Source organism: Delphinapterus leucas, chromosome 13, assembly GCF_059928025.1.
Source record: "Delphinapterus leucas isolate spDelLeu-1000000601 "Yukka" chromosome 13, BTC_Dleu_Yukka2, whole genome shotgun sequence".
Lineage (NCBI taxonomy): Eukaryota > Metazoa > Chordata > Mammalia > Artiodactyla > Monodontidae > Delphinapterus > Delphinapterus leucas.
The window spans coordinates 73,422,282-73,445,195 of record NC_143141.1 but is presented as its reverse complement, the minus strand read 5'-3'; the positions used below and the strand labels follow the sequence as shown (position 1 = coordinate 73,445,195).

The 22,914-nt window shown below is 57.9% G+C and overlaps 3 protein-coding genes across 7 annotated transcripts in view; 2 read left to right on the top strand and 1 right to left on the bottom strand.

The window, feature by feature from the left end:
- Positions 1-971: 971 nt before the first annotated feature.
- On the top strand, positions 972-8,845 carry EMILIN1 (elastin microfibril interfacer 1). Its single transcript, XM_022574230.3, has 8 exons — positions 972-1,611; positions 2,554-2,679; positions 3,141-3,361; positions 4,515-6,434; positions 6,804-6,920; positions 7,319-7,336; positions 7,496-7,633; positions 8,096-8,845. Exons 1-8 carry the CDS (start codon positions 1,442-1,444, stop codon positions 8,431-8,433), a joined length of 3,048 nt encoding a protein of 1,015 aa, XP_022429938.2. The 5' UTR covers positions 972-1,441; the 3' UTR covers positions 8,434-8,845.
- A 656-nt stretch (positions 8,846-9,501) lies between these two features.
- On the top strand, positions 9,502-21,249 carry KHK (ketohexokinase). 4 transcript variants are annotated; one of them, XM_022574244.3, is made up of 8 exons: positions 9,637-9,842; positions 13,851-13,967; positions 15,968-16,102; positions 18,264-18,336; positions 19,068-19,214; positions 20,251-20,339; positions 20,571-20,634; positions 20,721-21,248. In XM_022574244.3, the coding sequence occupies exons 1-8, from the start codon at positions 9,751-9,753 to the stop codon at positions 20,742-20,744; spliced, it is 741 nt and encodes a 246-aa protein (XP_022429952.1). In that variant the 5' UTR covers positions 9,637-9,750; the 3' UTR covers positions 20,745-21,248. The 4 variants fall into 4 exon arrangements, with proteins under 4 accessions (XP_089779497.1, XP_022429952.1, XP_022429947.1 ...); XM_022574239.3 differs by having other exon boundaries at positions 20,477-20,634; positions 20,721-21,244; XM_089923371.1 differs by having other exon boundaries at positions 9,502-9,842; positions 20,477-21,249.
- CGREF1 (cell growth regulator with EF-hand domain 1) overlaps positions 19,771-22,914 on the bottom strand; it is a 16,014-nt gene continuing 12,870 nt past the window's right edge. For both annotated transcript variants that reach the window (XM_022574246.3, XM_022574245.3), the window contains exon 6: positions 19,771-22,785. In XM_022574246.3, the coding sequence (XP_022429954.1) occupies positions 22,339-22,785 (447 nt within the window). In that variant the 3' untranslated portion in view covers positions 19,771-22,338. The remainder of the gene's footprint in view (positions 22,786-22,914) is intronic.

Below are 22,914 nucleotides of genomic sequence, written 5' to 3'. Positions count from 1 at the left end.
GGAGACCTGTACAGAACACAACGCTGGGGGCCAGATGGTGAGGGGGGCTGGCTGACAGATTCTGACAGAGCCTATGGGCAGGCTGGTGGTTGAGTCAACTTCCTTACCTGCCTCAGAGGCTACCAGACTTGGCTCCACTCTAGGGAGTGACTTCCTTCAGGCTAAATACATCGGGCCCAACTCACCTCCCTCCTTCCCTCCCCTCCCCCACTCATGGCCGACCTTCTCCAAGACAAGTCTGAGACCCATGTTCACCTGGCCTTTTGAGAATGAAAGCCTTTTTCTTCTTGCCCATGTCCTCTCCATGCTTGACAGAAGGCTACTCCCCACTTCCAGATTCTTCTGGCTTCTCTGAATTTCTTGCCTGCCTCAGTGAGTCCTTCTCCTTTTCCTCTCTGGCCCAGTAGCCCTCACTCCTCTCCTCCTTTTTCCTCGCAAGCCACTGACCTGGGTACCATTTATATTCTAATCTGAGCGCTGCTCTTGACTTGCTGTGTTACCTTGGACAAGTTACTTTCCCACTCTGGGCCTCAATTTTCACATCTATGAAAGGAGGCAGCTGGACTAGATGGTGAGTGACTGTCCTGCTGAGCCCTGCGATTCTTTCTTCCTTTTACAGCTCTCCTCTCCACCTCTCGCCTCTGGGCTCCTCTCTCAGGCCTTCTCTCCCAGGGTAGGCCTGCCCTGGCCCCAGGAGAGCTGTGGCTCCAGCTCCCGTTCCCTGTCTAAGCGACCAGCCCTAGGCCTCCTCCCCAGCTCTGGCCCCAGCTCCGCTCCATGTGGCCCGTCTGAGAGGCTGGCCCCAAGCCCGGGGGCAACTCCACATTTCTCTGTTTTTCCTTTTTTTTTCCTCTCTTTCCTGGAGTTAACAAGAAGCAGATGTGGCGCACGATGGTTGGAGAGGTGGGGGGAGGAAGGGGGAGGCTGGACCGCCAGCCAGACAGGGGGGAAGGGAGGGGAGTGAGGGAGAGAGAGAGGCGGGAGGCCAGGGCCCGCCCCGAAACCACTCTTGTGCCTCTGAGCAGCCACAGGGGCAAAGCCCTGTCACCCTCAGGATCCAGTCATTGGGGAAAAGCAATAGGGAGACCAGAGGAGGGCCAGCTGGGGCGAGGGGGTGGAGGCCCAGGAAGCAGCATCTGAGAGGGCCAGGGACCAGGCACAGGAGGCCGGGGGGCACAGAGAACAAACCCCCCTCAGAAGTGGAGAAGAGGAGAGCGGAAGGAACCGAGGGAGGGACAGATAGGAGCCTGAGGAGGAAAGAGGAGGGGGAGAGGGGTCAGGCCAGGCGGCCAAGGAGGAGGCGTGTGGCTGGGGGCTGCCGGCAGGAAGCTGGGGACAGGACCCGCTGTCCCTCGGATCAGCGGCATCCCCCGCTCCAGGCAGAGGCGCCAGTGGTCAGGCCAGGATGTGCCTCTGAGGGCCACCACGGAGCGCCCCCGCCATGGCCCCCGGAACCCTCTGGAGCTGCTACCTCTGCTGCCTGCTGACCACAGCCGTGGGGGCGGCTAGCTACCCTCCTCGCGGTTACAGCCTCTACACTGGGAGTGGCGGGGCCCTCAGCCCTGGGGGACCCCAGGCCCAGAGTGCCCCCCGGCCTGCCAGCCGCCACAGGTAAGAGTCTGGGTCCCAGCCCGAGGCTGGAGGTAGGTGGGAGGGTGGGTGAGAAGATGTGTATCCTGGCCCCGGCCTTGGGTCCGCTCTTCTGCGCTGTCCCCGCCTAGGGCAGGGAAGGGGGAAGAGGAAACCCATCCGTCAGGTGCTCTTTACATGCCCGCCTTCCTTCAGGGCACTTCCAGGGCCCCCTGAAGAGATAGGTGCCCCCCCAACCTCAGGGAGATCTGCTTCCACGTTAGGCGCCCAGGGAAACTACCCTGAGGGACACCAGCCAGGCCTTCCTGCCAGCCGCCAGCTGCATACCAGCCTGGGATTCTCGGCAGACCTCTCATTCCTCTCTAGGGCTCCCTCAGCCCCATCCAGTAATCCACGCTTCTGACGCCGCTCCTCTGCTCCTTGTGGCTCTCCAGCCGACACAGACCAGAGACTGGCGTGAATGGGGCCAAGAGTGTAGAACTTCGAGCCCCAAGGCGGGCAGTGCTCATCAATGGCTTATTCTCTCCTTAACCCTGAGCTGGACCCCTGCCTGCCCCGTCCTCTCCCCTGAGTGGTGGGTGGAAGCCAGCATCCAGGGGATCACCAGGGGACATGGCCAGTCGGTTCACACAGGCCACGCCAAGCTGGGGGTTGAGACAGAAGGGACACGAATGAATGCGTGGATTCAGAGGCTCCCCACGTGCCCCCAGCCACGAGGATCAACATCTCGTGGTTGTGGTTTTGCATCTACATCTCCTGTCCCCATCTTGAAAAGTCTTTATTGACTCCTGCTGCACAGGAAGGTTGGGGGGGCGGGGAGCTGCCCCTGCCAAAGCCCTGGCTCCCACCGTTCCCAGGGGCCCTTCATGTTTTGACCCTCCCTCCGCCCCTCTGGTAGCCCCTGGGCCTTCCTTAGGGGCATGTGTCTCTAGATCTTGGGCCCACGTGGGGTTGTATCTGCAGGAACTGGTGTGCCTACGTGGTGACCCGGACAGTAAGCTGTGTCCTTGAGGATGGAGTGGAGACCTTCATCAAGCCTGACTACCAGCCCTGTGGCTGGGGCCAGCCCCAGTGTTCCCACAGCATCATGTGAGCACCTCCCCCCGCCAAAGGATGTGCACTTGGCTGGGGCTGGGCTAGGGCGGCCAACTGGGGGCATTTGTACCAAGCAGGTAGCAAGGGGCAGGACCGGGGGCTTCAGTCAGAGCCAGCTGAGGAGATGCTGAGGCAGCAATTCGTCTGGTGGAATACTGAGGGCAAACTTACCTGGACCACCCTGCCAGCCCCTGGAATGCCTTTTCCGGGCTGGGTCACAGTCAAGGAGAGGAGTTCAAAGTTCCAGCACAGGACAAGGGGAGGAAGAATAGGGATTTGGCCCTTGGCCAACACGCTGAAAACTGTCAACTGAGCAAGGCCACATGCTGGTCAGTAAGGGGCACCCAGCCTGAGGGACAGGTCTAGTCCACCAGCGGCTGCTCATCTCTGAGGACAGGGGCCGGGATCACTACAGGACAGGGAGGAGTCAAGAGGCCTCCCTCTGCCTCTCCCAGGTACCGCAGCTTCCTCCGCCCTCGCTACCGCGTGGCCTACAAAACAGTAACGGATATGGAGTGGAGGTGCTGCCAGGGGTACGGGGGCGATGACTGTGCCGAGGGCCCTGCCCCGGCGCTGGGCCCTGCACCCACCACGCCGCGCCCCCGGCCCCGGCCCGCCCGCCCCAACCTCTCGGGCTCCAGTGCGGGCAACCACCTGAGTGGACTGGGTGGGGAAGGTGAGTGCCGGAGCTGCTGGGGAGAGGAGGGGAAGGCGGTGCTGGGGGAAGCGTGGGCCAGGCTGCTGCGGGGAACCCCTGCTCCAGGTCAGAAGAGGGGACAGAAGGGAGTTCATGAGATCCCTTCCCATGCGTGAGAGCAAGAGCGAGCGAGCGAGAGAGAAGAGAGAGGGAGAATATGTCTGTGTCTGTGTCTGTGTCTGTGTCCGTGTCCGTGTCCGTGTGTGTGTGTGTGTGTGACACAGAGAAGAGAGATTGAGTGGAGACCCAGAGAAAAGGAAGGCAGAAAAAGAGAATGTGCTTGTTCACGCCCACGTGTAGCCAAGATACTTCCTAGTTGGGAACAGCTGCGGAGGAAGGGGGAATTCCTTGGAGAAGCTTGGTCCAAGGGGATAGACAGATGAGACTACAAGTCCTAGCATGCACTGCAGCCAACTACAGGTCCCAGGCCCCTCGGTGGCCTCTGGAGACTACAGGTCCCAGAATGCAGCAGTCCCCGTTGCCCGGCACTGCAGATGTGCTGTGTTTGCCTGCCAGGGAGATAGCTGTGCTGTAATTATGGAAACAGGAACTTCTGGCTGATTCTCCCACCATCCAGCCAGATCCCCCGCAGCCCGCCTCGGAGCCCTGTTTGTCCCTGTAGTGCTGTGGAGAGGTTCCTACCCCACGTCCGCATTTCACTCACCCTGAGGGAGGGACATAGTATCATTCCCTTTTTTCAGATGTGGAAACAGTTTCCATAAAGTTAAGAGGAATTCTGGAAGGTGGAAAGGACCTGGCCTTGGTGGTCTGATGGACGACCTGGGTTTGAAACTTGGCTCTGCCACTTATTAAACTTGTAATCCATGGCCCAGTTAATTAACTAACCTCTCTGGTCCTCTGTTTCCCAGTCTGTGAAATGGGAAGAACTAATGGTATTTGCACAATGGAGTTGCTGGATGCAGGAAGGAGCCATGGTATACATGTGGCTTAAAGGCATTCAGTGAATGGAGTTTCCTACCATCTTTTCTTGCCCAAGTCACGCAGCTAAGGAATGGCCACATCAGCTGGGACCTCTGCCCTCTTGTTGGAGCTGGGGAGCGCAGGACCTAGGAGGTAGGCACTGAGCTCTGAGGCCTAGCCCCTCGACCTTATGCCTTCCCCTCTCTGCCAGGACCTGGGGAGTCACAAAAGGTGCAGCAGCTGGAGGAGCAGGTGCAGAGCCTGACGAAGGAGCTGCAGGGCCTCCGGGGTGTCCTGCAGGGACTGAGTGGGCGCCTGACGGAAGACGTCCAGAGAGCTGTGGAGACAGCCTTTAATGGGAGGCAGCAGCCCGCAGATGCAGCTGCCCGCCCCGGTGTGCACGAAACCCTCAACGAGATACAGCAGCAGCTGCAGCTCCTGGACAACCGCGTTTCCACCCACGACCAGGAGCTGGGCCATCTCAACACCCATCACAGCGGTGGTGGCGGCAGCGGTGGCAGCAGGGCTCTGGGCCCAAGCCCGGCCCCTCCCGGCCACAGCGAGGAGCTGCTGCGGGAGCTGGAGCAGCGGCTGCAGGAGTCCTGCTCTGTGTGCCTGACGGGGCTGGATGGCTTCCGCCGGCAGCAGCAGGAGGACAGGGAGCGGCTGCGAGCGCTGGAGAAGCTACTGGCCTCCGTGGAGGAGCGGCAGCGGCAGCTCGCTGGGCAGGCCCTGGGCCGCTGGCCCCCTCCGGAGTGCTGCCCTCCAGAGCTGGGCCGGCGACTGGCTGAACTGGAGCGGAGGCTGGATGTGGTGGCTGGCTCGGTGACAGTGCTGAGCGGGCGGCGAGGCGCCAACCTGGGAGTAGCAGCTGGGCAGGGGGGCCACCCCCCAGGCTATACCAGCTTAGCGTCCCGCCTCGCTCGCCTGGAGGACCGATTCAACTCCACCCTGGGCCCCTTGGAGGAGGGCTGGCGGGGGCTTCCCGGGGGCCTGGGCCACTGGCTGCCTGCTGCCCGGGGCCAACAAGAGAGGCTGGAGGGGCTGCTGGCCAACGTGAGCGGGGAGCTGGGGGGGCGGCTGGCTCTGCTGGAGGAGCAGGTGGCAGGGGCTGTGCAGGCATGTGGGCAGCTCTGCTCTGGGGCCCCGGGCGAGCAGGGCTCCGAGGTCAGCGAGATCCTCAGTGCCTTGGAGCGCAGGGTGCTGGACAGCGAGGGGCAACTGCAGCTGGTGGGCTCAGGCCTGCACAAGCTGGGAGCAGCTGGGGAGTCCCAGCAGGCCACGCTGGAGGGACTGCAAGGGGTCGCGGGCCAGCTCCAGGGTCGTGTCGATGCGCTGGATGAGACGGCTGCAGAGTTCACACTGCAGCTGAATCTCACAGCGGCGCGGCTGGGCCAGCTGGAGGGGCTGCTGCAGGCCCGTGGGGATGAGGGCTGTGGCGCCTGCGGTGGTGTCCAGGAGGAGCTGGGCCGTCTTCGGGATGGTGTGGAGCGCTGCTCCTGCCCCCTGTTACCCGCGCGGGGCCCTGGGGCCGGCCCGGGTGTTGGGGGACCGAGCCGTGGGCCTCTGGATGGCTTCAGTGTGTTCGGGGGCAGCTCAGGCTCAGCCCTCCAGGCCCTGCAGGGAGAGCTCTCCGAGGTTATTCTCACCTTCAGCTCCCTCAATGACTCACTGCACGAGCTCCAGACCACAGTGGAGGGCCAGGGTGCTGATCTGGCTGACCTGGGAGCCACCAAGGACCGTATCATCTCTGAGATTAACAGGCTGCAGCAGGAGGCCACAGAGCATGCTACAGAGAGTGAGGAGCGCTTCCGAGGCCTGGAAGAGGGACAGGCACAGGCCGGCCAGTGCCCCAGCCCAGAGGGGCGACTGGGCCGCCTGGAGGGAGTCTGTGAGCGGCTGGACACGGTGGCCGGGGGACTGCAGGGCCTGCGCGAAGGCCTCTCCAGACACGTGGCTGGGCTCTGGGCTGGGCTACGGGAAACCAACAGCACCAGCCAGACACAGGCAGCCCTGCTGGAGAAGCTGCTAGGGGGGCAGGCTGGCCTGGGCAGGCGGCTCAGCGCCCTTAACAGCTCCCTGCTGCTCCTGGAGGACCGGCTTCACCAGCTCAGTCTGAAGGACCTCACTGGTGAGGGGGCAAGAGGAGGCACGGAGTGGGGGCACTCCTTTCAAGTCCTTTCTTTCTCCTCCCCTGACCCTGCGACAGCCCAGCCTTAACCTCGTCCACTTTCTCCTTGCCCTGCCCAGCATGAATTGCAGACCCACCTCTGTCCCAGGGCTTGGTTTGTCCACAAGAGATGATCCAAGGTCCCAGCTCCCCGCCCTCCCCTGATGGCTCAGACAGGACTGTGGGTGGAGGAGGGGTGCTGCTCTGCCAGCTAGGTACCCAGCATGGGCAGCGAGGGGCCCCATCACCCTGTCCCTGGATCCACCACCTTCCCTGTCCTTTGGAAACTCCTTTTTATGGCTCTCCTTCAACTTAGTTTTGTCACTGTAGGTCCTGCAGGTGAGGCTGGGCCACCAGGGCCTCCCGGGGTACAGGGACCCCCAGGCCCTGCTGGACCTCCGGGACCTCCAGGCAAGGATGGACAAAAGGGGCCCATCGGACCACCAGGTATGTGGGCTGAGATCCTTGCTGCAGCCAGGGCTACTCCCAGCCCCAACCCTGGCTGCCCCGGGCTTGACATTCTACCCTGAACCGGACAGAGAAGGGGGGAAAGCGGCAAGGAACTGGGGCTCCTACATGGCTGACAGTGACTAGGAAAGTGACTAGGAGCTAGGATAGTCACTGTGTTGGCCAGTTGGCTGTGGTGGCCTCACTGCTGTGTTGAAGACGATGGCTGAGCCTATAAGGTTGAACAGAATGGACCCTATCTGTTCCTCCTTTTCTTGATATGCCCAGTTCTGTTTTGGAGTCTGCATAGCACCTGGCACAGTGGGAAAGCAGATGTTTGCTGAGTGACTTAGCGAGAGCTGCCCTACTTCTCACTGCTCCCTTTTTTCTTCCCACAGGTCCCCAAGGTGAACAGGGTAAGTTCCTCTCATTCAGTGCTGGAGGGCGGGGAACTGAACTAGGATTTGGAGGATGGAAGGCCTCAGGCAGCCCTGGGGGTAGAGACCCAGGAGGGGAAGGGGGCTGGGCAGCCCTGCACTGAGCGTCCAGTCTGACACCCTCCCTACCTCACCCAGGAGCAGAGGGGGCACCAGCAGCCTCTGTGCCCCGGGTGGCCTTTTCAGCTGCCCTGAGTTTGCCCCGCTCTGAACCAGGCACAGTGCCCTTCGACAGAGTCCTGCTCAACGATGGGGGCTACTATGATCCAGAGACTGGTAAGCCTGGGAGTGGGCAGCTGGGCACTGGGGGGAACGGGGGAGGCTGTGCAGTGATATGTCCCCATTCTTGCCGTTTCAGACAAGCTGAGTCTTTTCATTCTCTGGTTTGGGGAGACCCCTATTCTCTCCTTCATTTATTCATTCTCACCACAGCTTGGACTGAGGGGTGAGGTGGGGAGGGGAAAAGCCTATCATTCCACAGCTCTTTATGGGGGCCTCTTCTTGCCCAGGCACTGTTTTAAGTGCTGGGGATGCGGAAACGAACAAAACACTGGTTTCCCTGCCGTCCGTGGAGCTCAAAACACTGGTTTCCCTGCCGTCCGTGAAGTTCTAGTAGAAGAGAGGTGAAAAGACCCAGAGGGTCCCTCCGCACGTAGTCCAGGAGTTCTGCAAGGGCTCCCGGACACCTTCCCGGCCCCTGCCACCTGTCTCCCTCCTGATTGCCACTGTTGTCCCCAGGCGTGTTCACGGCGCCTCTAGCCGGACGCTACTTGCTGAGCGCGGTGCTGACTGGGCACCGGCACGAGAAAGTGGAGGCCGTGCTGTCCCGCTCCAACCTGGGCGTGGCCCGCATAGACTCCGGTGGCTACGAGCCTGAGGGCCTGGAGAATAAGCCGGTGGCCGAGAGCCAGCCCAGCCCGGGCGCCCTAGGCGTCTTCAGCCTCATTCTGCCGCTGCAGGCCGGGGACACGGTCTGCATCGACCTGGTCATGGGGCAGCTGGCGCACTCGGAGGAACCGCTCACCGTCTTCAGCGGAGCCCTGCTCTACGGGGACCTGGAGCTAGAACAGGCATAGACAGGGAGCCGGGCCCCACCGGCCCGAAGTGTCTACGCCGGCCAAACAGCCAGCGGGGGTGGGGTGGGGGTGGGCTCCGGGGCGTCTCGCCTGGGACGGGGCCCCGACCCGGGGCAAGCTGCAGTCTCTGTACCCGCCGCAGCAGCGCAGGCGCCCAGAGCAGCGTCCTTCCCACGGTCGGAGTGCGCCGGGTCGGGGACTCTGGGGTCTCCTCGTCCAGACTTTTGGCCTGATCGCCGTCCCTGCAAGACTCGGACTGCGGAGGAGCTAATCCTCGCACACTTTGCTCCCCCAACTGGCCTCTAGGCCGAATCCCTGGGCTCCGGGACTCTCTCGAGGGGGCTCCGGCCCCCACCGCCATACTAAACTATTCAGGAATAAAGACACTTGGGTTTTCTAAAAAAAAAAAAAATACTAAACAAGCTGTCTGCTCTACTATGTGTTCAGGGGTAGACAGGCGTATACAGGGGACGGGGTGAGGGAGCCCCGGGTTCCGGACCCTGCTCGCGCCCTCCGCTCTGGCAGGGGTAGCTCTGCCTGCACTTACACTGGACGCGCAGGCGAGAAGTGCGCCCGGGGCTTGGAGCCCTAGCCGGGCCCCACTACTGGTCGCGTCTTTTCCGCCGGCGTCCGCCAGAGGGCGCTGGGAACCGAGACCGCGGCGCCGCTGGGCGGTGTCTCCCGTCACGTGACCTCCGCCGCTCATCTTGCGTGCCCCAGCTGCTCAGCGGCGGAGGCGAGGCCTCGAGCTGGGATTGGCTGGGTCTCGGGGGCGGGGCGGGACAGCGGGGCCAGCGCGGGCCGCGGCTCTGGATGCCGGGGTCCGGGCCGCAGCTGCGAGGCCAGACTCAACCCCGCGGGCCTAGAGTCTGGAGAGGGAGCCGCGGGTGCAGGAGAGGGCGGGACAAGCGATACCTTTCTGCTGCACTTTCTCTTGACATTCATGAGGTTGCGTAGCTGCGCTTCAGAGAGATTTGTATTAGCTCGGAGTCCGTCTGACAAGTGAGGAAACTGAGGGCGAGAATTTGAAGGCGTAGCCATCTCCTGGGCCACGCAACCTGCTAAGGGGAGGCCAGGGACCAAGACCGCGGGGTCTGCACTCCCAGGCCCGCTGGGGTCGATGCGTGTGGGGAGCAAGAGCCCGGCTCCGTCCTCTGCACCTCGCCGCTGCAGGAGGCTCCTTGGAGGAGGAGCTCGGGACGCGGAGGAGGAGCCAGGACTGACTCTGGGAGCTGGGACACGATTCTCCGGGATAAGAGGCAGAGCCCGGGAGGAACCCCGTCAGCCGAGCGGGCAGAAATCTCCGGGAGCAGCATCATGGAAGAGAAACAGATTCTGTGCGTGGGGCTAGTGGTGCTGGACATCATCAGTGTGATGGACAAATACCCGGAGGAGGACACGGACAGCAGGTAGGGGCGCCCGGGCCCCTCGGAAACCCTAGGGGCCGCTGCAGCCCCGCGTTGTGCCAGGCGGCCAAGAGTACAGGGCTGCGGAGCAGGGGGGTTGGGGGGGCCCGCAGCGAGGCCTTGAGAGTCGCCTTGGGAGCTGGTGCCCCCTGCCCTCTGCCCGGGACCTGGGGAAAGAATTGAGGCCTTTAGTAGTAAGATCCAGGCTTTGGATAGCGTTGTGTTCTCCAGTTCCCATTTCAACCCTGGGACCGTGTCAGACATCATTATCCCCATTTTACCGAGTAGGCTAAGCAAGTAAAGACCCTGAGGGACGCAGTTGTTTATCCACGGGCACACAGCTAGGAAGGTGCAGAACCAGTTTTTTTCTTTTTAACGAAAACTGTGCACTTGCCTATCACCAGCATTTACTTATAATTTATTTACCACATATATAGCTCATCTGTGTCTTAAAAAAATTTTTTTTGAGGTAGCTTACAATAAGAAGTATGTGCAGTTAGACTGTTCAAGAACTTTCAAAACCATGGTGTTCGAGCTTCACTGTAGCTCAGGGCTTGCTGGCACGGCAGGCAAATTTGGAGATGCTGTGAGTTATGGGTAGAGCTGGTTCATGAGCCACACAGACTTTTCCCTGGTGCCGAATTCCAGAAGTTTACCAGAAGTCCTTTTTCCAATACTCAGTGAACAGCATAGTGGAAGAGACCCTTCTTGGTTGTCTGGTAGAAGTTGAAAAGTCATTTGCTGGGGGCTTCCCTGGTGGTCCAGTGGGTAAGACTCCGAGTTCCCAATGCAGGGGGCCTGGGTTCCATCCCTGGTCGGGGAACTAGATCCCACATACATGCCACAACTAAGAAGTCTGCATGCCACAACTAAGACCTGGCACAGACAAAATAAGTAAATAAACGTCTTAAAAAAAAAAAAAAAAAAGAAAAGTCATTTGCTGGTTCCCGTATTTACTCTTGATCACCCTTACACTGTGGTCCTGAGACACTTCTGTGTGGTGGAATCCGTGGCTGTCTCTTGGTGCAGTCTAGTGCTCAGAATACGGAAAAGAACTGCTTCTTGGCCCTCACTTGTCTCAGCAAAGAACTGGATAAAAGGCGAGTTCAAGATTGAACTTGGGAAAGACACTACAGCAACCACAGCCAGGAGGCTCACTGAGGGGAGAGCCCCCAGCATTCTTCAGGCCGTGGGTCCATACAGCACTGTCACAGGCATTGTTACATAGTTTCCTCACAGCAGCCCATGGGAAGCGTGTAAGGATCAGTCGCATCCTCCCTTTAGAGATGAGGAAGCTAAGGATTTGGAGAAATTAGACAATTTCTGTAAGGGGCCACGTAGTTGATGAGTGGCAGAGCGGTAGTCACAACTCAAGCATCCTGATGCTAGTGTTCCAGCCCTCTGCCCTCTCTGGTGCTCCCTGTTCCTTTTTTTTTTTTTTTTTTGCAGTACGCGGGCCTCTCACTGTTGTGGCCTCTCCCGTTGCGGAGCACAGGCTCCGGATGCACAGGCTCAGCGGCCATGGCTCACGGGCCCAGCCGCTCCGTGGCATGTGGGATCTTCCCGGACCGGGGCACGAACCCGTGTCCCCTGCATCGGCAGGCGGACTCCCAACCACTGCGCCACCAGGGAAGCCCCTCCCTCCCTGTTCCTTTGCTGCTGCCCGTCTCATGGAGTTGACCCTTTGCTTTGGGCTGCTTTGTTTGCCAGAGGTGACAGCCCCTGGCAAAAGGTGCAGGGACAGTGGGAGGAGGCACAAGGGTATGCTGCTGTGTGGCCCTAGCCCACCTACCAAGGTCAAGCCAGCCCCAGGACTTGGTGCTCAGTGAGGAGTCAAGTTTACTTTCCAGAGAACAGTGCAAATTCTGGGGCTCCAGTTTCTCTAGGAACTGTGGAGGACCTCCAGGGGACCCAGAGCACTTGCTCTGCTGGAGCTGAGTCCCGGTGCCTTTGAGTTTACTCATGTTGGAAGGCTGGGACAAGAGCCTGCTGGTTCCACCCTGACGGGAGCTGGTTCCGACGCTGGGCACTAAGCAAGGTGCCTCTCTGAAGAGACCCTCTGTGCTCCCTGCGCTTTAGAGAGTATCTCCCCGCTCCCCCAGACCCATGGCTCTGCTCCTCTGTGGAGCAGTTTGGTTGTCCACAGGGCCTCTCTCCTGTGCTCCCATCCCACCCAGCCCAGCTCCTGGACTCTGTTTTGCCTCCCCGATGGGCAAACCTGAGTGGGGACACAGTCCTTCCCAGCATCTGAGCCCCACCTTTCCCAGGTTCTCTCCATAGGCAGCCGAGAACTGCCACCTGGAACTCGGCCAGACCCCTGAGGAATGGCCCTGCCTCCCAGAGTCCTGGCTGAGAAGGACCTTCCGGAAAGCATCTTCATGCATGCTCAGCAGAGCATTTCTGCACAGAAAGTTGGGTGTCAATATAACTTTGAAGGGTTTCCACAGAGTAGAACTGTATGCCCTTTCTCTGAAGCCTCAACAAGCTGGGACCCAACTACTTTCCATTCAGAAATACAGAGCACTTGCAGTGGTTTGGGGTCAGGAGACCCGGGTTCTGGCATCAGCTTTGTCATTAACTGTTGTTGGGACCTTGAGCAAGTCCAGTCCCTCCAGGCTTCTCCTCTCTTCTCTGCATGAAAATTTCTCTAAAGCTCATAGCTTGAGAAATGTTTGACCTTTTGCAAATTAGTATCCTTCTTTCTAATGAGATCAGGGTCCCCTTTTCCCAAGGCTGAAGGGAGCTTCAAGGTTAAGCTTTGTGTACAAATATACCCTAGCCTAAAAATTCTACTTCATTCATTTCTCTTAATTAGTAGTTCTTCGGTACTTGTTCCCCTTATCGTAAGCTGCCACAGTTATTATTATCCTTTTTGGAACTGGAAGCATAGAAATAACAGCCTGTACTGTTACCTCACAGTATTATTGGAGCACAAATGAGAAATCATTCAGGTTCTTTGACTATGTATGCATGAGTTATCATTTTTGTTGTTGATGATGACAATGAAGCCCTTCAGGTGTATCTTGACTTAGTTTCCTTTTGTTAGATTTTCAGTAAAGATGGAGAAAAAAAAAAGGAAGAAAGAAAAAGGTAACTATGCACTGTGATGGATGTGTTAACTAACCTTATTGTAGTAATCACTTCACAAAATACATGTATATCAAAATCATCACGTTGGGACTTCCCTGGTGGCGCAGTGGTTGAGAGTCCGCCTGCCGATGCAGGGGACACGGGTTCGTGCCCCGGTCCAGGAAGATCCCACATGCCGCGGAGCAGTTGGGCCCGTGAGCCATGGCCGCTGAGCATGCGCATCCGGAGCCTGTGCTCCGCAACGGGAGAGGCCACAACAGTGAGAGGCCCGCGTACCAAAAAATTAAAAAAATAAAAAATAAATAAATCATCACGTTGTACACCTTCAGCTTTCAGAATGTTATATGTCAATTACATCTCAATAAAGCTGAAAAAAAAAAGGAGAAACAAAGATGGAGAAAAACTGGTCTTCACTCAGTGATCTTTTTAACTTTTGTCATCATAAAAGTTACCACACACAACTTTCTTAAATGATCACAATGTCCGGGTTTGCTTCCTGTCTTAATTATTTTAATCTGAGTTGTTACTGAAGTGGTCTCTCCTAAGACAGGAGCAGCAGGAGATTTGCCACCTTTGAGAAGAGGCAGCTTTCAAGGAGGAGGCTTGGTGGGGGGGTCCCTGTAACAGAGGAGGAAGTAACCCAAAGTCAGTGAGACCCTCAAATTGTGATGGGCCCAAGTGAGTGCTTTCCTGATGTCATAAGAATAGGTGCAAGATAGAAATGAATCACTGTGAACTTGAATTTAGCCTGGGCTGGGGAATAGCTGAGCCTCTTCCCTTTGCTGAGCCTAAGCCTGGCCTGGATGCTTTCTGAGGGGAATCGCCTGGCTTTTACATCCTGTGGGCCCTACTCAGGGCTCAGCCCTGCTTATCCCAGCACCAGCCTGCTGGATCTGCAGGGACCCTCCTTGTGTTTTGCAGGTGCTTGTCCCAGAGATGGCAGCGTGGAGGCAACGCATCCAACTCCTGCACTGTCCTCTCCCTGCTTGGAGCCCCCTGTGCCTTCATGGGCTCGCTGGCCCCGGGCCACGCTGCCGAGTAAGTGGAGGGAGCAGGGGAGGGTGGCCCACAGGGTGGGGGGAGAAGAAGGAAGCCTTGGCCCTGGGTGGGCGGTCTCTAAGAAATGGTTTGTGGCCACCAGAAATGGGTGGGGCGTGGGGAGTGGAGTACCAGCATCCCAGACCCTCCCTGGTATGGCTTATCTGCTGCTCAGTTGTTAATGCTGCTCCTGTTAAAGGTTTCATTTTTACAGCCTGTTTCCTTGGCCAGTCCCTGGAGCCTGCTTCGGCTTCCCACCTTCTCCTTCCTTGTTTCCAACAGACTGTCTGCGGTGGATGTGACTTTGCCCTTCTCAAGTCCCTAATCCTGCCTGTCCTTTTGGCAGAAGGCAGTTAGGGACATGCTGTACCTGCCCTCTCTCGGGGATGTCCTGCATCCACGGTCCCAGGGTCCAGGCCTGCAGTTTCTTTCCCAGCTGAGGGGGCAGGGCCAGTGATTGTGTCCCTGTTGTTCACTGAAGCAGCGAGAGCTCCCTGCCCAAGGACACCCCGATGCCACGTGCTAAAGCTGGGCCCAGACCCATGCCTCCCAGCTCATCGGCTAGGAGGCTGCAGCCCGTAGTGGCCCACACGCTTCCTCTATGTTGGCAGCTGCAGGGACCCAAGAGCCCTTTGACCCCTGGCACTGCCGACTCAGCAAGCGCTTATCAGGCGGTGAGGCCCACTTTGCCCACTGTGGGCACAGGGGCAGGCTGCCAGGTTGCTGGCCTGTAAAGCACAGCCCTTTGAACCCTGGTTTGAGAGGGGCTGCTGCCAGAGCCCAGCCCCAAGCCGCAGCCAGATTCCCTTCCTTATGAACTGGCACGAGAGCCTGCCCTGTGATGTGGGACAGAGGGACCCGGAGCCAACAGCTGCTCACGTGTCAGCCCTCTTCAGCAGCTGCCTTCCCTCCCAGCTAGAGCAGGACCGTGCCTCTTGCTTTGGGGTGGTGGACCCACCTTTGTGCGGCAATCACGCTGATAGCTGGGCCATTCCAAGTCCTCCCCATGTGTTCAACAAACACTGAATGAGCACCTACCATGTGCCTGGCACTGTGGGTGCAAAAAGTTATTTGGCAAAAACCAAATTATATTCTCCATGCTGTGGGAAAGCTACTGTTTAAAGGATCCTTGAGACGTAAGTCAAGGAATGATGCCCCGATGTGGTACCTCTATACAAATCTGTGTTGTCCAGCCTTGGTGTTGCCGAAAGTGGGGTTCAGCCATAGTGAGAAAGGCCAGAATGGTGGCTGGACTGCTGGGCGTAGTGGCCACAGCTCATTTCCAAAGAGCTGGGAGGGGTGGGTGGCCTCCTTGTTCTACTGGTACAGTCTTCCTGAAGGGCCACCCCCCGGCTCACTCTGATTGGAGGGGATTCTGAGCGAGAGTCCTGGACCCGGTCCATACTGAGGGGCCTCAGGCACTGAGAGGGCTTGCCACTGTGGAAGGAGCGGGCAGTGAGCAGGGCCACCGAGGCAGCACCACTTCCTGGCTGGGCATCGTGGAGGCAGGTGTAGAAGGAGAGGAATCACGTTAGGACTGGAAGGACTTCAGAGAGTGGAGTACCATGGGGATAAGCAAGCAGAGGGCACCTGGGGGACAAAGTATCACCTTGGTAATTATTAATACTGCCTGGGCCTTGCATGATGCGGGCCACAGTGCCCTCACCTGCTTGGTTCAGACAGGGTGCATGTTCTAGGTCCCAAATCTACCCCATCTAGCTTTATGAACGTGAGCAAATCCTTTCCAGCTTGAGTCAGATTGAAGTACAGGGTCAGGGTTGGAGTTTGCTTCAGTCAGGACCTAAAAGAATGTCCCTTAGGGTTTTTCTCACTAAGCTCCAGCCATGCTCTCCTGCCTCCACACAGCCTGTGACAGTGACTCCCAGTCCCATCCTAGCCCCTGTGCTTGCACCCCAGGGTCCCCGGTGGCCCTGCCACCTACCCTCCAGTCCCCAAACCCCCGTCGAACTGCACCTCCCCGGGTTACTCCGCCCTGGCAGTTTTGTCCTGGACGACCTTCGCCGCTATTCCGTGGACCTACGCTACACGGTCTTTCAGACCACGGGCTCCGTCCCCATTTCCACAGTCATCAGCAGCGAGGCCAGTGGTAGCCGCACCATCATACATGCCTACAGGTTTGTACATCTGTCTGCGCCTTGCCAGCTGCCGCCGCCATTGCCGTCAGTCAGCTCCCAGAGCAGGACCCTTCTCTCCAAGACCCGCGTGCTCCAGCACCGCTCCCCACCGAACGGGAGGTCCAGGCCCCTGGTAGCCTCTAATCTGTGTCTCCTTGCCCTTCCCTTGGCTCGGGCTCCACCCCAAGCTTCCTGGTGGCTGACTTCAGGCAGCGGGGCGTGGACGTGTCTCAGGTGGCCTGGCAGAGTAGCGGGGAAGCCCCATGCTCTTGCTGCATCGTCAACAGCTCCAATGGCTCCCGTACCATTGTGCTCTACGACACGTAAGGCCCCCTGGCCTGCCCTGCCACAGCCCACCAATTAGCTCCCTCACTTGCCACGTGGGCAGCCCACTTGCCCACCCTCTGTGGCCTCTCTCTTTGTACCAGAAATTGTCCCTATGCCAAACTGTTCAGTGATTTTGGAATTGTTCTCAATTAGGGGAGAAGTGAGGTGGGAAGGGATGGGCTTTGCTCTGCCTGGCGACTTGGCCTTGGTCAACACCAAGGATGGGCGGGCAGGCCTGTGCAAACTGTAATTTATGATGTGATTCCTCCATAATCAGCCAATCAGCAGCCTGGGTGTGAGTATGGGGAAATTGTTCTGAGGACAGAGGGATGGGAGATGTGATTCAAACCATCTTGAGCCCTGAAGGGGGCCCACTGGGGTTTCCAGGGTCAGCCCCAGAGTTGCCAGCCTGCAGCATGGCACCAGGAGCTGAGGTTTGGGTGTTCAAAAGAGATGAGCAACCCCAAAGGTCCCAGCATAATGAAGCCAGACCAAATGCCACACACCACTCACAGCCATTGCTGAAGGAGGGAAGGGGAACACTGGCTCAGCAGAACAGGGCCATCTGATGTGTTGCTAACCTGGGGCAGGGCAGGGGCATCCCTTTAGGGTCCCAAGCTTCCAGGGAGTGACCCCTTCTCATCTCTCCCAGATTCCCTCCTGAAAAATCTCAAGAGGTTTAGTTTACTGAGAACCTAGTGGGTGCCAAGTACTCTGTTAGGGCAGAGATGGCCCAAGCCCAACTGCCCTGGGGTTCTGACTGTCCCTGCTGCCCAGCATGACCACTGGACCTGCGGGAGGGGCAGTCATCCTAGAACAAGATTTATAACCAGTGGCCCTGGGCTCTTTGTGTCCCAGTGAATGAGTGGGTAGGCATACATGCTAGACACGATCTTCCCATTGGGCAACCCTAGTCATCTGCCCATTAAGCAACAATCTGTAGCAACTTTGATCAGGGACACAACATGGGTATTCACAGGAAGGGAGGGAGAGGAGCTCCAAGGAGAAATGTTTATTGCCCACTGGCCTCGGTCCAGGCATATCCTCCAGCTGCAGCAGGCCTGCGAGGCTAGGGGTTCAGTCCCATTTACCAAAGGGGAAGCACCTCAGAAAGGCCACAGTCACCCAGCTAGTTAAATCGAAGGAGGATTTGGCGCAGAACATGGAGGGGAGGACACTGTGTGTAGGTCTCTGGCCAAGGAAGGTCAAGGCGGACCCTTCCCAGGTCTCCATACCTAAGTTGGCCAAAACTAAACTCATCCTCAAGCACCAACCTTGATCCCAGGGTCATAACATGGAGCTGCCAAACTCAGGACAGGGCTGCTGTCACCACTGGGGTGCCTGAAGTGAGAGGACCCAGACCCGAGCTCCAGGCAGAACGGCATGGCCTTTGTAGTTTCCCGGGGCACTGCGTGGTGGTAGCTGTGTGTGCTGCTGGCAAGAGGAATTCTGGGAATTGTAGTCCCTGGTGCTCTGAAAGCATTTTGGGAGATATGGTCTCCAAGGCACGCAGAACTGGTCCCTTGCTTGACATACGTGGTGGTTGAGTTTGCCCTTAGATAATATCACAGCCTCAAACATAGGAAGGGGCACCCTAGGAAACTGCCTCCAGCCCCCTGTCTGGATGGAGCTGAGTAGGGCAAGGAGTGGTCTCGAGTTTAGCCTGAGACAGGGTCTGTCCTGGAGCTAAGCCTCAGAAGCATGTGCTATAGATTCAGCTTCCTGCCATGCTGCAGGCAGCGCCAGGCATAGGGGCCCTAGCAGCCAGTTAGAGATCCTGGCCCTGGCTGACCTCACCATGCCCCTTCTCTGTCCTTTCTGTCCTGCGACTCAGGAACCTACCAGATGTGTCTGCTAAAGACTTTGAGAAGGTTGACCTGACCCGGTTCAAGTGGATCCACATTGAGGCAAGCCCTGCCCTACCTGTGTTTTGAGGGCCTCAACCTGCCAGCCCCTCCACATGTTCTGCCTTCTTCTTGGTTTCTTTGAACCATGAAGTACCTTAGAGATCAATGAATCCAACCTCCCTCACCCGCTCTCCACCCTCCTTTTATGTTTTCATGTGGAAACTAAGGCCCAGAAAGACTGGGTAATTTACTCAAGGTCACACAGCAGGATGTAGGTGCCAGAAGCAGGGTGCTGCCTCTAGGCAAAGTCTGGTGCTTTCTGTGTTACAGGCTGCCCCACCTCCTCTGGACTTGGCCTCTGGCAGGAGCCTGGCTGTGGGAGGCCTGACCCGTTACCTCTGGGGAGGCAGGAATGGGAGGGCCTGACCCAGCTCCTAAATAAAGGGAACTGGAATCTTCATTCCAAGAGAAGTTCTGGAGTCTAGGTGGGAGGAAACCTTGAGAAGTCCTGAGTTCTAATCCTAGCCCTGTCATTTAATTTATTGTAGGTCCTTAGGAGAGTCTCTCTTTTATTCTTTCATCTTCTCATCTGAAATGGGAGGGCTGGTCAATAAGGTCTCCAAGGTCCAGAATAGCACTAGAATTTTGAGACTTAGGATGGGGTTCCGGCCCAGCCTTCCTGGCCCCTCTCCCCCCTCACCCATGGTTCCAGCAGGGAGGGAAGAATGAGGCAGAATGAGACCAGCGCCCAGCTAGTCCTGAGTTGCCTGCCCTGCCCCGCTCTGCCCCAGGGCCGGAATGCATCGGAGCAGGTGAAGATGCTGCAGCGGATAGAACAGCACAACGCCAGGCAGCCTCCGGAGCAGAAGATCCAGGTGTCTGTGGAGGTGGAGAAGCCGCGAGAGGAGCTGTACCAGCTGTTGGGCTACGGAGACGTGGTAAGCATCCCCCACGGCCCCCCAACTTGCCACATCCAGCTTATTTTGGTCCTTAAAGGGAGTCCGAGTGTCCCCTTGTCCTGCCTGTCACACTTAGAATGGCAATTTGCGGCTTGGTGATGTTGGCAGGTGGGGGCAAAGCAAAGAGGCAGACCTCTAGCTTAGGGCTCTAGTGCAGGCCTCAGCAGTGGCCAAGGAGTAGAATTTCTCCACCCCAGTGGGCGCATAGGTATGAAGGCAGCCAGAGGGCTTGGTCAAGGCCAAGACAGCCAGCCTCAGGGCCAGCCTGCGTGGAAGCCTCTCCTCCCTGGGCCTCCTGTCTTTTCCTCTGTCAAATGACAGGATGGGACTGTTCTCCAAGGTACCCTCCAATTCTGGGGTGGGAGCCACTAGGGGGTGAGGGAGGATGGGAAGGGGACTTGCGCATGGTAAGTTTGGAATGTACATGGAATCGGGATGATAATTCTAGCATCACAGTGGAAGCTCGTTGGGCCTCAGCCTTGGCTGCACGTTAAATGATGTGGATGCCTGAGCCCTTTTTTTTTTTTTTTTTTTATTTCGGTTGGTAGAGGTGAAGCCTGGGCTGAAGTATTTTTTAACAAAACACGCTGGTGATTCTAATATGTAGCTAGTGTTAAGGAAGCTCTAGAACCCCTATCCCTTTGTTTTAAAGATGAAGAAATCAGACCTAGAAGGCATAGCTGTATGCGGAAAGCCAAACAGAACAAAAACCCTCCTCAAAGCCGTGGTTTTACCTGCCAGTTGTAGATTGCGCCCCAAGATGACCTCAAGACTCACTCTGGGTTTTCAATTGTGAGGAAATTCGTTGATCTTAGAATAGGCCGGGGCTTTTGTGTCACAATTTACATGGCTGTTTTCTAGCATATCCTGAGCAAGTATGAAAACATGTTCCTGAGGGACAGCGAGATGCTACTTGGGGGTTTAGGTGGCCACGATGGAGGAGCAGGTTGCTGGTAGTGAGGGACAGCTGGGGTAGAGCTCAGCTGACTGTCAGCCTCTCTTCCACTGCCCACAGGTGTTTGTCAGCAAAGATGTGGCCAAGCACTTTGGGTTCCAGTCAGCGGAGGAGGCCCTGAGGGGCCTGTACGGTCGCGTGAGGAAGGGGTGAGCTAGCGGAAGCCAGGCAGCGGCCCGGGTACGGGGAGTGAGGGAGCCTGGCCCCCAGGGTCTGCCCCAGGGAGGGATAATGAGGCTGGGGGCCAGGGCTGGGCTAACACCCAGCTGAGTGGAGGGTGTCACAGGGCTACGCTGGTCTGTGCCTGGGCTGAGGAGGGTGCCGATGCCCTGGGCCCTGATGGACGGCTGCTCCACTCCGACGCTTTCCCACCGCCCCAGGTGGTGGACACTCTGGGGGCCGGAGACACCTTCAACGCGTCCGTCATCTTCAGCCTGTCCCAGGGTGAGTACCCCAGCAGCAGGCCCAGGGCCGGGGCCTGCCCCTGCCCAGAAGGCCCTGCTGATCTGGCTGCTCATCCCTCCCTCCAGGGAAGAGCATGCAGGAGGCACTGAGCTTTGGCTGCCAGGTGGCAGGCAAGAAGTGTGGTCTGCAGGGCTTCGATGGCATCGTGTGAGTGCCCTGTGGCAGGAAGCACCGGCTCACATCCCCGCCCCAGGCCAGCATCACTGGCTGCCGTCGCCCTCTCTTCTCTGGCCAGCTGGCATCAGGCTGCCTTGCCCCCCGGGCGGATGCAGGCTGTGGGAGGGCTCCACCTGTGACCTGGCATCTCACATGGCAGAGCTGCAGAGCAAATAAATCTTCCCCAGAGCCAGCTTCCTTCTGGCAGTCTGTTTGTCTTTGATGTCTGAGCTGCTCTGGCTGGGGATTCTGGAGGCTTTGATCCTGAAGTCCTATGCCCTTTTTTTCTCTATTCCCCAAATTCACCTCCTGCCCAGGCCCAGAGGAAGGGCCACCCAGACCAGAGCAGCAGGAAGTGCCCCAGGCTTGCCACCAGCTGTGCCCCTGCTGGGGCCCCAGCTCAGGGTAGAGGGCCAGACTTCCAGCCTTCCTGGCGGGGGAGGAGACTTAACCCCTTGTACCCCAGGGAACCTTCCAAATAACCACAAGCCATGAGAAAAGCTCCTCTGGGCCCCAGCTCTGTCACAAGACTCCAGTGGCCACAAGTGTGTCCACATGGCTGAGCCAACCTGACAGGCCAGTGGGCAGGGAGCCTCCTCTGGTTAGGCGGAGTCTCTGCAGTCCAAAAATATCTCCCCAATGACTGACCCCGAGCCTGACCGCCCCACCCTTGGAGCCGCCTTGTAGTTAAGGCGGTGCCTGAGCCACAAATGTGACCCGGAATGCAAAGCATTGCTTTCCCTGGGGGAGACCTGGTCTGAGGGCATATGGGAATTGGTGAATTTCCATATGGGAGTTGGGGCAGGGTGGTGAGGCCGTAGAATGTGATAAAAGGTATGGTCTTTAGGCTCAGACAGGCCCGAATTCAAATCTGCCACTTAGCTATGGGACCATGAGTACATTACTGAACTCCATCTTCCCCAATTTCCTCATCTGTCAAATGGTGCTAATTCTGCCTGGTCATAGAATTATCGTGAGGATAAAATCACAATATGTAAAATGCCCAGCATGATGCCCAGTGTGTACTAGGTTCTCAATAAATGGTAGGGGTGGGGAGCAGATACAGGATGATGGAGAAGATCTACCCTGAACTGCAGGAGGGCGTTCTAGTGGTTAGGCCCCAGGGAAAGGCTGAGCTCCCTTCCCCGGGTTGTCTGCAGCTGGCTGTGGCCTAGTGCTGTGCTCTGCTGTGTCTCAGCACCATCTGGGAACACTGGGTAAACTGAATTCCTGCCCTCCCAAGAGGACTGCCCAGTCCCAACCCCCTGCAGCCTGAGGTCAGGGCAGGCTGGACCAGTGGATCGATGGCCCAGAGGGATGGGTTCATTTGGCTCTTTATTGGTTTTCTGGGCCCTAAAGCTGCCCTTCAACTTAGGGTCTCCCTGAGCTGCACAGAAAGACCTGCCACCTACTGGGGCCAGGAAGGGGGCACAGAGGTGGTCGTTGTCCTAACACACACACCCTACCCTTTGGGGCATATGTTCTGGCACTGAGACTTCTAGGTGTGCAAACCTGTATCCTCAAGGTTTATATCTCATCATTCTCCAGCTGAATAGCATGAACCTCAAGCTCATTTGGGGTTTTCTTAGACTCCAGTGTTTCCCTTGGAAGCTCTTCTGCTCTCTCTCCAGTGTCCCTGGCTTCTACCTGTCCCCCAACCTCCCCTCCAGGGCCTGGGGCTTCTCTTGCAGCCTCTGCCTGTCCCCCAGCCTCCTGTACAGGTTCCAAGGACTCCCTTCTGGCCTCCACCTGTCCCCCAGCTTCTTCTCTAGGACCTGGGGCTTCATGTGCTTCTTGTCTTGACGGGTTTTTAGCCAACAGAGGCCGCCTCCCAACATCCTGTGGCTCTGGGGGCTCTTTGAGATCTGTGTGCCTCGGGGCCTCTCCGGGGAAGTTGACGAGCTCTGCAGGGGTCATGAGCCCATCCCCATTCAGGTCCTGGGTCTCCAGCACCTCATCCACTACGAGGATCACCTGTGGAAGGGTCTATAGTGACTGGAGATGCTCCCACGAATCCTGACCCTCCCAACAACCCCCTGCATCCCTGCCATGCAGGCTTTGAGCCCTCCTTTCACAGGGGATTCACCAGAAGAGTCATGATGA

Coding starts and splice junctions, on each gene's coding strand:
- EMILIN1 (XM_022574230.3), top strand. CDS start 1,442: ATGGCCCCCGGAACCCTCTGGAGCTGCTACCTCTGCTGCCTGCTGACC. Junction 2,680..3,140: donor CAGTGTTCCCACAGCATCAT/GTGAGCACCTCC, acceptor TGCCTCTCCCAG/GTACCGCAGCTTCCTCCGCC. Junction 6,435..6,803: donor CAGTCTGAAGGACCTCACTG/GTGAGGGGGCAA, acceptor TTGTCACTGTAG/GTCCTGCAGGTGAGGCTGGG.
- KHK (XM_089923371.1), top strand. CDS start 9,751: ATGGAAGAGAAACAGATTCTGTGCGTGGGGCTAGTGGTGCTGGACATC. Junction 13,968..15,967: donor GCCCCGGGCCACGCTGCCGA/GTAAGTGGAGGG, acceptor CCGCCCTGGCAG/TTTTGTCCTGGACGACCTTC. Junction 16,103..18,263: donor ACCATCATACATGCCTACAG/GTTTGTACATCT, acceptor CCTGCGACTCAG/GAACCTACCAGATGTGTCTG.